This window comes from Scleropages formosus, chromosome 21 (assembly GCF_900964775.1).
Source record: "Scleropages formosus chromosome 21, fSclFor1.1, whole genome shotgun sequence".
NCBI lineage: Eukaryota > Metazoa > Chordata > Actinopteri > Osteoglossiformes > Osteoglossidae > Scleropages > Scleropages formosus.
In genome coordinates this window covers 3064934-3076707 of record NC_041826.1, presented here as the reverse complement: position 1 = coordinate 3076707, position 11774 = coordinate 3064934, and the positions used below count along the sequence as shown (strand labels likewise).

The following is an 11774-nucleotide window of genomic DNA, read 5'->3' as shown; positions in this document are numbered from 1 at the left end:
GATCCTCCCCACCCAATATGAATCACTAATCCTAGTGTGAGGCACTCTGTGGGTGCCCCTCTGGTCGGGGTCATGGGCTGCGGCACAGTGGGAAGCCCACTGTAATCTCCACGTGACCACGATGTCACACACAACCCTTTTGGAAAATGTCCACCCTGACAAACCTCTCCAAATGTCACATTCTGTCTTAACCTGTCCTTGGACAGCAGTTAACACACCTAACCCAGAGGGAACATCCTCTTACAACAATCCCAAGGCACCATACATACTGTACACACCATAACACATGTCATATTACACACACACACACACACACACACACACACACACACACACACACACACACACACACACACACACACACTGACTGAACCACTTTCCCCATACAGGGTCACAGGGAGCCAGAGCCTAACCTGGCAACACAGGGCAAAGGGCTGGAGGGGGGGAGGGGACACACCCAGGACAGGATGCCAGTCCACTACAAGGCACCCCAAGCGGGACTCGAACCCCAGACCCACCGGAGGGCAGGACCCAGTCCAACCTACTGTGCCACCGCACCCCTGTGTCAGATTAACCGTGTGACATTTTCAGGTGTGTGACAGCAGCCGGGTGACGGCACCGTGTTCCGCAGAGAGCCGCTTGGTGAAAACAGAGTGAAAGAAGGGGAAGCGAACCCTCCCCGGCTCTTTCCATCCATCTTGCATCGGACTTTTCTCTTTTCAAAGGTTCAGACGGCCTCCTCGACCGGGAGCCTCAGCGTCCGGCGAGCCATCGCCGCTCGGCCGTGGCCGTGCTGACTGCTGCCGACGCGCTTCTTCCCCAGCAGTCGCTTCCAGGAAGTGGCGACGGTTAAAGTTTCGCATGCCGACTCAGGCACTGACAGGGCCGCGCTGTGAGAGAGTCAGAGGTTCGAGCGGCCATGTGACGCCACCAGCTTCCTGTCTCCGAAGGAGCTTTTCTCTTTCAACATCACGGTGAAATTAATGTGGCGGAGAAATGGCGAGCGCAAGGTAAGGAACCCCGGCGCGAGGGCCGCCCAGGGACGCTGGAGGTGCCGCTGCCGCTCGAGTTTGGCTCCGTGTGTCGTGTTGCGCGTGGCGAGCTTTGAAAAGCCGTGCGCGGCGCGAAGTAGCCCGTGCGGAGAGGCGTACAGGATGTCCTGTGCTATCAATGATGAACACAGCCTCTTCAAGCTGCTTGGGTTGAAGGAGAGAGAAAAAAAGTTATGGCTAAATAACATTTCAGGCTTTCGCACGTTGTCCGAACGTATTTCACTATCTCGGTATATGGATAAAGGAGAAATAATGTGGATTTTTTTTTTTTTTTTAAAGAAAAAAAATATATTTATATTTTAAAAATTATTTATTTTAATTTAAACTGGTATGAGGAAAAGGTTCTTGGTCACTTTATTCGAAGTGTGTTAACCGCTTCACTTGTGCCGATTTTGTGTACCACACGTCACACTCTTGCGCAACACCAAGAGGAACTTTTCTTTTTTTTTCTTTTTTTAACAATGTTTGTCTGCTCTGAATGTTTTGGCAACGTACCACGCAGTACGTGGATTAATCTGAAGAGCCACGACATCCACAGCCAGGCACTTAATGGACTTAGAAATGGAAATATTTCAGAAATACCTGTTTTAAACTGAGTCGCAATACGAACCATGGCTGAACTGGAACGTTACACCAAAGTGACCACGTTCTTTATTTTTATTTCCACAAACATCACTTTTTTTTTTTTTTTTTTTCTCTGATCAGTCCACATACGAAAACTGCCTGGAGGTGTTCAGAAAGCCCCCCCTCCCCAGCAGCCCCTGTGTGCGCTGAGAGCCCAGAAAGCGACGGTCCGCTACCTCCAGAGAGGTGGCAGCGCTTGTGTGCCACTGCACCCCTCCCCCACTTCCTGAAACAATTAACATCTCAATAACATCACATCTCAGACCGTGCGCTCGCAAAAAAAAAGTCTTCTTTTTTTTTTTGTTGCTGCACCTTGACTGCATTGAGTATGCGAACCGTGATTATAGACGTCTCTTTATTTGACACGAATGACCTCATGGCTTCTGAAGGCCCGGCATGTGCGGAGAGCATCCTGTACGTTCGGGAAAGGCCGCCTGTAAAAAAAACGATCCTTTCCGTGTTTTCGTGGAGCGTTGCGGTACAGAGCTCTCTCTCGGCAGCCTGTACAAAACATGTCTTGTGACAGCAAGCTTTCCACCACAAACAGTAGCCACACGCGTTTAACTTAAAGCCTAAAAAAAGCTGATACTCTGGTACAGTACAGCTCCCTGGGCCATTTCATTCACTGCTTTACCCTATTCCTCTTTAGCATACAGTATACACTCTACACACACATGCTCATACACATGCATGTATATATGTATATTATATATGTTTATACACAAACACACACAATACATATGTATGTTAAGGGTATATTTAGCCTTCATATCTTGCTGCAGTTCGTACCCTTTCTTCATGCAACTGGCTTAATATTCTCATTAGTATTATTAGTATCATTAGTCACCTTGGTGAATAAGGTATGTGGACTGATAACACTACATAGAGTTCGTTAGAAGTTGCTTTGGAGAAAAGCGTCAGCTAAATAAATGCAATGTAATGTAATGTAATGTAATGTAATATTACTTCCACAGGGAATTTATTCCATGCTATGGCTTCTACCAGACTTTTTGGGACACGCATACACACAGAAACACACACACACCCTTGTCCCTCAGTGGTGTCGGTCTGGCTCTTTTCTGGCTATGTGTAGCGTGTTAGTCGGGTTCGAACGGTGGCAGCTGGAATACACTCTTAATATAGGATACAGATATTCCCTCAAAGAGAAAATCAGCTATATGCTTAAAATGTCCTCTCTATCACACTGAGTCTCAGACAATCACAACAACAGATGAAGGTAAATATAAATCAACTCTAATCAATACTACTATTCAATATAAACAGCTTTAATAACACGAATGCCCTTACAGTAGCATAAATAATTCCTTAAGCTCAGACATTCGTTAGTAACACTACAAAGCACCCTGACTGCGTAGTGTCTGTGTGCTGTGCATATTTAAAGATGTACGAGGCGATCTTGTGAACTTGCAATAAACACCTGTGAACCAAATTATGAAAATGCATTTGTCCAGTGTAGCCTGTCTCATGATCAGAGTTTGCGAATAGACTCCAGATCATCTCAACCCTGCACCGGACAAGTGGTTCTTCATAATTGATTCATGAAAAAAAAACTAAAAGACAGGTTAGAAAAGATAATTTTTGTTAAAAAAATAAATAAATAATAATATGTTATCATTGTCATCCATAAAAAAATATATATTTTATTTTTGAATTTGAATTAATTTCAGGAGACACATTTAGCATCTGGGATTTTTTTTGTAAGAAAAACTGGAAATCCAAAACAGACGTTTTCACTTGGTTCGCTTCAAAGTAGACAAATGTTGATGAAAATGGAAAATCTGTGATGTCCACAATGTCCACTCCATTGTCACTTCTTTTTTTTTCTACTTTTAACATGTAAGTGTAGTGAAGAACACAACTAAATGTTGCATTAAATATTTACAATCCAATACATACATCTCTGCGCAATGATATAAGATATATCATATTCATTTCATAACAGGTTAATCTTCCTAAGCGTTCAGCAATCTTTATTTTTACACTCCAGTGTGTAAAAACAGTTGACTTGTAAAATCAACAGCCTGTCTTTTCTGCATCAATTCTCTCTGTTGCAGCTGCAGTTTTTCGTCCCCTTGTGGTGAAAGGTGGGAAAACAACACATGCATTATTGTCACTTGGAGGAAAATTGTTTTTTTTTTTTTTTTTTTTCCCCTGAATGACTACGATCGGTAACATAATAATTAAGAATATCACCCATAACTTTTTCCTTTAATAGTTTCCAGTGTGCATTTTCCTCTCTCATACTGCTGGAAGAAATGCTGCTTGCACACAGTATAGGAGGACACTTTTGAATTCTGATGCTATTTCCTTTTCACACTTTGTATTTTTACCCTTCTGCTGTTTCCACACAATATTCTAGATGGTCATCATGTATTCTATATATATTCTATAAACATATTCTACATTTTTATTTCTTGAACAGAATAACAAACATTCAAAATGTCCCGAAGAAACCTGCCGTGCCGCTCCCTGTGCAGAGTGCCGGAGCAGTCCAGATGAGGATAAAGAGCTCCACAAATACAGGCGAGCGGCTGAGCCAGACCAAGTCCATGGTTATCCCAGATCCTGGACAGCCACAGTCCCAGGTGAGTCCCCGGCCTTGTGTGCAACTTCCCAAACCAGAAAAATAAAAATCACAGTCTGGGTAGGACTTACTGGACAGCTCCAACTCTAGTGGACAAGGGTTACCTACAGAAGATTCTTTGAAGAAAGGTTCCTTGTATTACTAATGTTCGAGTTATGAATTTTCAAAGACAATTTTACTTGCCGTTAGTTTTTAAAATTTCTGTTGTGAAGCGAAAGTTACCTGCATTTCCATGTTCAGCCATTAGTTGGCAGCAAAACTCACTCAGAAAGAACAATTACAACAGAGGTTAAAAGCGCCTTCGTTCAGCTCGCGTCCAGCATTTACAGCTTGAAGAAAGTTTTCAAAAGTTTTACAAAATATTTTAGTTTAGTTTACAAATACAATGGTTTACTAAATTTTACTAAATAGTTTAGTACATTTTTCGTGTTACCAAGATTTTTACATTACCATAACACTAAATAAATGGAGGGGCATCTGTTTTATTAGACCTTCATTGACTTTGTAGATAAAGAAATAAAAGTGAAAGTGTCCAGTAGCTCACAAACACTAGCCATGCTTAGGTGATTGAACAAGAGGTTGCAGCATATTATAAATAAGTTTTCATTTTTATGTAGTGTGAAGCTAATGAAAATATTGATAATAAATGTGTCACACAGATGTTGTGGCATCATGTCTGTGGTGTGTCCTGCTTTGCACCAGGCACTTCTGGGGTACAGTAGACTACTGCAGCCGTGCACAGAACAAGCACCTAGTGATCATGGACAGACAGAAGGGTTACAGTATTTTTTTCATAGGTATATCTGATGGTTTTACAGGTCCTAACCCACTAATAAATGAAGGGACATTTGTATTATTAATCTTTTACTGAATATGAGCTAGAGGTAAAAGTGACTTTGGAGTTATGAAGAAATCAAGTTACAATCAGATTTTCTTTGCCAGTTGTTTTCATAAGTTTTGAACCTAGTGTATCCAATGTTCAGCAAAATAAGGACTGAAGGAATGACAAATTAATTAAGACTGGACATTTGAAGCAGCTTGGCAGGACACCATCTTGACAATATCAGATTATTCAATACCTTCCATGTTTTATCAATTCTATGAGCAGCTACCAATGTAATGTATGCCGGTTTAAATGGTGAAACCAGACAAACTGACTGTATTTTGAGAATCTACATCTACATTTCTCCCTCTGCTGGTGAAAAGCACTTTTGTTTTCTTTTCTTTGTAAGTCGCTTTGGAGAAAATTGCCTGCTAAGTAATAATAATGAGTAATGGATAAACCTAAATGTCAATGTAAATATACCATATACTTTTCCCTTTCATCTTCAAGTGGAATTACATATTGATTCTCCAAATAATAGATTTAATAAGACAGCACTCACACATGTGGGTTGTGAATCTTCGGCAGCACGGCCCATCTGGGGTTACTGGGTGGCACGGTGGTACAGCGAGTAGGGCTGCTGTCTTACAGCACCTGGGTGGTGCAAGAGCACGTGGGTTCCGTCCCTCCTCAGTCTGTGTGGAGTTTGCATGTTATTCCCGTGTCTGTGTGGGTTTCTTCTGGGTGCTCTGGTTTCCTCCCACAATCCAAAGACATGCTGTTCAGGTTCCCCCATAGTGTGGGAATGACACAGACAGAGTGTGTTCCACTGATGTATGATGAGTGACCCATTGTAAGCAGTGTATCTAGCAGTGTAAGTCACCGCAGTGAATAAGGTGTGTGGGCTGATGACACTACATAGAGTTCATTGGATGTCACTTTGGAGAAAAACATCTGCTAAATGAATAAATGTACTGTAACATTTCTGTACAGAAAGCTGAGAAAAAATAACAGTCATATTCTTATGCAAACTTTCACTGTCAAAACACACACACACACACACACACAAAGAGAGAGAGAGAGACGGAGACAGAGATGCTATTCTATTTTTGGATAAGCCTGACAACGTCTCAGCATGAGGTGGCAAATGGAATTATATAGAAGAATTACAAGCGATCCATCTCGAGCTGCATTACACACCTCAGTAGCCCGCAGTACTCGGCTACCAATTAACACCTACTTTATTACATGTTGGGATCTTCCTAATGTTCCTGCATGTGTTTATGCACGGTTACCTTGACAGATGCCTCTTCCACAATTAGATGTAATTGGCATATCAATATGCAAAAGCTAAATGGATTAACCTTCTTTAAAACTAATGAGCACTTCCTTCCTCAGCTGGCGGATGGTGCACAATTTACATTTGCAATTTTTTTTTGTTCACTGAACAAAAATATGGAAACAAAGCAAAATTAATGAGGCAGCCACTTTACTTATTTTCAATCTGTTTTTATACCTAAAATGCAGACAACACCGGGAAGGGGCGGGGGGGGGGTGTGTTTAATGCACATAAATTAAGTGGATTCAAACTTACTTAAGTGGAGGGTAAGATGCACAGGCACTGCTGTTATGGTTTGAGGCAGATCAGTAGGAGTGACTGAAAAAAGTTGCTGTAACATTTCACAAAAGTCGCAAGGATCTTGGATGAATGCATTTATAGTTGAATCTGCGTATGCCTTGAGTAATATAATATAATGTTTTTGCATATGTTTTGGGAGCAAGAGGTGGAGTAGTGGTTAGAACGACAACATGGCAACTGAGGGACCGCTTTTGAGCAAAGCACTGAGCCTGAGCTAACACAGTAAAAATTACCCAGCAGCTGTGTAAACGGGCAAACCACTGTAAGTACCTTAGTACATAAACCTAAATTTATAAGTCGTTTTATAGGAAATTTTCTGCTAAATAAATAAAGGACAACAAAATAATCCATCCATCTATCTTCAGACACTTGTCCTGGTCAGGTTCACGGCAGTCTGGGGTCTATAGCATAATAATAATAATAATAATAATAATAATAATAATAATAATACACAGAGTAAAGAAACAGGGTAGGTACCAAAATAAAAACTTATTAGAAGAAAAATGATAGTTTGTTATAATACTCCAGAGAAAGAAGCTCATGTACCGGTACCCAGGTATATAAACTTGCTTTAGATAAAAGCACTGACTCAGCTTTGACATAATAATAAAATTAATTATTAAGACGACAAGAAAAAATTAAGTCTCTGTCAGTTTGAAGCATAAATGATGAATCCTGTAAAATGCTGTGGGTCTCAGTAGGAGACGTCCGCTGTGGGTCCGGTTTGTAGAGTGCTGCCTGGCTGCGGCACAATTTCCCTACCCCGCATGACGCTTTAACCGCGATTGGCAGCGAAAGGTGGGGGGTGCAGCCCGGGAGGACGCATCGATTTGTGCTGTGCACCAAGCTCTTGCACCCGGGGCCACTCGGCTCTAGCGTGCGGCCTCTGACACGGGGGGTGCAGGAGCAGGAGCGCAAGGCGATGTGTGTACCGCGCCTGGGCGCCAACCCTTTGAACACACATCGCGGAAGCGAGCACCCGTCTCGGTGCTGTGCCCCCCAGGTTCTCCCCCTGTTCTCACGGACACATCGAGTGTGCTTGTGCTGCGCACATGAAACAGCTGCTTTTAAAAAAATGCTAATGTAGGCCTGACATATTCGCACCCGCTTCAAACGTCCTCGGTATCATTTCATGAGCCTGTGAGTCAAGCTGCTAAATTTTGTGTAGCTCTTCAGTCAGCGTGAGGGTGCCATTCATTTATCTGACATGTTTCTCCAGTGACTTACACTGATTTACTGTACCAGTTCAGGGTAAGAGCTTTGATCGAGGGTACTACAGCAGGAGGTGGGACTGGAACCTGAGTCCTTCAGGAGCAAGACAGCAGCTGTAACCACTACGCCACCTGCTGTCCTTCTGTTAGCCTTTCCGAAAGGATGTCTTTGAATCAGAATGCAGTAAAACACACTGGATTTACTGATTCACTGGATGTGCTGAATGCAGTTACCCGGTTATACAGGGACTATGTTTGCCTGCTATGGCCTTCAGCACAGCACAATCCCACAATTGTATCTACAATCCCAGAGGTGCCAGGTGCACTGGTCACAGCCTGATGCCTTAGGAGACACCAGCCCGTAAGAGGGTTGCCCCACTGATCAGTGCTCCTTAGTGTTTTGATTATCCATCCTGCCCTGCTCTGTATCATGTGAGACGTGGGCACTGTGTGTTATATGTATTGAGAGCACCATGTGTGATGCTCAGTTGTGTTAAGTGCCTGCCACTGGAACACATCGTTCTGATCAAATAGCTGGGGCACCGGGTTATGGAACCCATCATCACAGCATCTTCGTTATTTATAAGCAAAATTAACCACCGCATCTGCCCTGTGACACATCCATGACATCACATTTCCTGTGCTGTTCATGTGAGTAATGGCAAAAAACTTACAATACTTAAAAAAAAAAAAAATGTTGTAGTGACTAGTTCTGTCTAGTTATTTAATAAAAAGAAGTAATGGCTTGTACTAAAATTATAACACGGCACCAAGTTCACGGCGCAGTTCCCACGACACAAACCAGTTACAAAAACAGGACCAAAAGCAAGTGAGAAACAGCCAAAGTTGTGCTGAGAGAAGTCCTGCAACTAATAAGCGAGCTTTAAGGATTTTTAATGATTCAGCGTGGATGCCCGTGCTTCTCTGAACTTTTCCGTAACACGATACCCCTCCATGGAGCAGGTCCCAATTTACAAGACATGGACAATGGTTTGGCACAGCGCCTTATCGGAGAAGCCCATTAAAGACCCAGATAATTTGTACGATGGCGATGAAAGTGTTTTTTTTTTTTTCTTTTTCCAGTCGAAGAAATTCTTCATGAATGAGGAAAAAAAGATGCTGTATAGTGTTACTGGTTCTGGTGGTGGGGGTGGGGACAAAAAAAGGGAAATAGGAATTATGAGAGAGACCACTAAAGAAAAGCTGGGGCAGGAGACGTGCGCTTACTGTACTGAGATGATTCCAGTCCTACGTGAGATACTTTAACCTTGTTAGCATGTGGGCTGATTTCCATATTAACAGCCCCTTCAGAAGCTTCAAAGTGATGAATAATTGACAACAAATGAAATGTTTTGATTGTCGTCTGCACCGAGCATGCCTAATGTTTTTCACGCTGCTTTCCGGCAAATTATGCAGATGACCCATTTGTGAGGCCCCTGTCCTCCAGGCTGCCGTGTCCCCACACTGGGGGGGGGGAGGGGTCGCCTGTTTGGGCTGTAATTAGCTGAGGCGCTCACTGACCTGCCGTCGAGCCTAATGGGTTTGGGTTCAGACACAGTTTGGTCGCTGAAATGCAAGGATCATTGAAACGGTATGCTGATTGCGTGAATCAAAAGGAGAAACCCCACCGTAATGATGACTACATTTTTATTATACCTTTACTAGACACTTTTCTCCAATGCAATCTGCAGCATTAAGATGCTTACACTGATTTACCCATTTATCAGTTGGGTTATTTCTGCTGCATCACACACAATGTCTACAACCACTTGTCCTGAGCAGGGTCGCGGTGAACCGGGGCCTAACCCAGCAACACAGGGCAAGGGGCTGGAGACACACCCTGGATGGGATGCCAGTCCACTGTAAGGAGCCCCAAGCAGGACTTGAACCCCACATCCACTGCATAGCAGGCCCTGACCAAACCCACCCTCTACTGTATCACTTCAAGCTAAATACAAGCAAGGATGTCAGAGCTGGGATTTGAACGCAAAACCGCCAAAGTAAGAAGTAGCAGCTCTAACCACTAAACACATGCTGTTATCATCATATACCATTAATAGTTATAATAAACATTGATATCACTCAAATGTAGTCATACGCTTCCATGTGGGCAGTTGTACTATGATGTTTGCACTGATTGTATATTTACTCTTGGCACCTAAATTTAGGATATGGTACCAGATCTGTTCAGGTGGTGTTCTGTGAGTTTAAAGTGTCCATGCGTGCTCACCATGTTAGATTCCTTGTATGCGCAAATGTACCTGGAGTTTAATGTCATCTTGAAGTTATGTTATCTTAAACATACCTTGTGGGAGACACGAGGCCTCCATTGGGAAGTCGGTAGTTCACCACCCCAAAGGCCAACAGATGTATGCTGGATGATCCGAATGTGCAAATAAGCAGCGGTGATCCACGTCCTCCACAGTGCACACTGACAACAATATACAGGTGTATGGCATCATGTGACAAGAGTGTCAGACACACATACACATCCATATACTAAATATATATATATATATATAGTACTGTGCAAAAGTTTTAGGCACTTGGTTAGGGAAGAAGGCTGTAAATGAGAATGCTCCCAAAAATAATGCTCTTAATTAATAAATTTCCTACAAAGCTTAGTAACCATCCATCATCAACAACTGCTTGTCCTGAGCAGGGTTGCAGCGGGTTTGGCCAGGTCCCGTTCTCCGGCGGGTCTGGGGTTTGAGCCCTACTTGGGGTGCCTTGTGATGGACTGGTGTCTCGTCCTGGGTGTGTCCCCTCCCCCTCCAGCCTTGCGCCCTGTGTTGCTGGATTAGGCTCCAGTTAGCCGCGACCCGGCTCAGGACAAGTGGTTTCAGATAGTGTGTGTGTGTGTGTGTGTGTGTGTGTGTGTGTGTACTTTCTTTCTTTAACGACATACAAAACCCTTACTGTAATACTGTAACTTTTGCATAATGAATGCTTGGAAATCTAAAATATGCTCTTTCCCATTGACACTAATGCAGAAGGCACTAAATAACCGTCTGAAACAAATATTTTTGTGAAACATCTAAGTCCCTAAGATTTTTGCACAGTACTATATAATTTTTTTTATTATATATACAAACACACACACATCCACCCAGCATCCACACTGAAGTATATGTCAGGTAGCAGAACTGCACAAACAAGTAAGGAAAGGATTTATACTCCCACTCAAGTAACCTGTAACTGTGGATCACACTGCAGTCCATACTCTGTAAATAATGTATTCTGCAAAAATGTTCTTTCATCTGAGACTAACAGCATTTTCATTTACATGGTGTATAAGCACATTAAAAAAACGAACTGTAGCGCATGCACAGTTTTACAACGACTGGACACAAAGTGCTGAATAGGTACCGTTATGAAGGACTGCTAGGACAAACAACCCAGTGCACAACTGTGGTTCCTTTAGGCTTTGAAATATGGTGGTGGAGCAGAGCCTCAGAAAAGGGTGTGAGAACAGTATCACCATGAGAAGGTTGCACTGTTTTACACCGTGGGCAGATATCACAGTGGTTAGCGCTATTGCCTTTGAACTGTGAGGTTGTGGGTTTGATCTGCACCTTTTGCTGTAGTATCTTTGGGGAAGGTACCCACTCTAATATGTTACTATTATTATTATTATTATTATTATTATTATTATTATTACCCAGTTGTATTACATGCACACACACACAGTCCGAAACCACTTGTCCCAGGCGGGGTTGCAGCAAACCATAGCCTAACCTGGCAACACAGAGCGCAGGGTGGGAGGGGGCACACCCAGGATGAGACGCCAGTCCATCGCAAGGCACCCCAAGCAGGACTC

General features: G+C 43.0%; 1 protein-coding gene across 2 annotated transcripts in view; it reads left to right on the top strand.

The window, feature by feature from the left end:
• Positions 1-818: 818 nt before the first annotated feature.
• The window catches only part of arhgap15 (Rho GTPase activating protein 15), a 136043-nt gene continuing 125087 nt past the window's right edge, over positions 819-11774 (top strand). The window contains exons 1-2 of one of the 2 annotated variants that reach the window (XM_018735561.2): positions 819-1010; positions 4120-4282. In XM_018735561.2, coding sequence (XP_018591077.1) covers positions 997-1010; positions 4120-4282 — 177 coding nt within the window. In that variant the 5' untranslated portion in view covers positions 819-996. The remainder of the gene's footprint in view (positions 1011-4119; positions 4283-11774) is intronic. The other variant, XM_018735560.2, reaches the window with a different exon arrangement.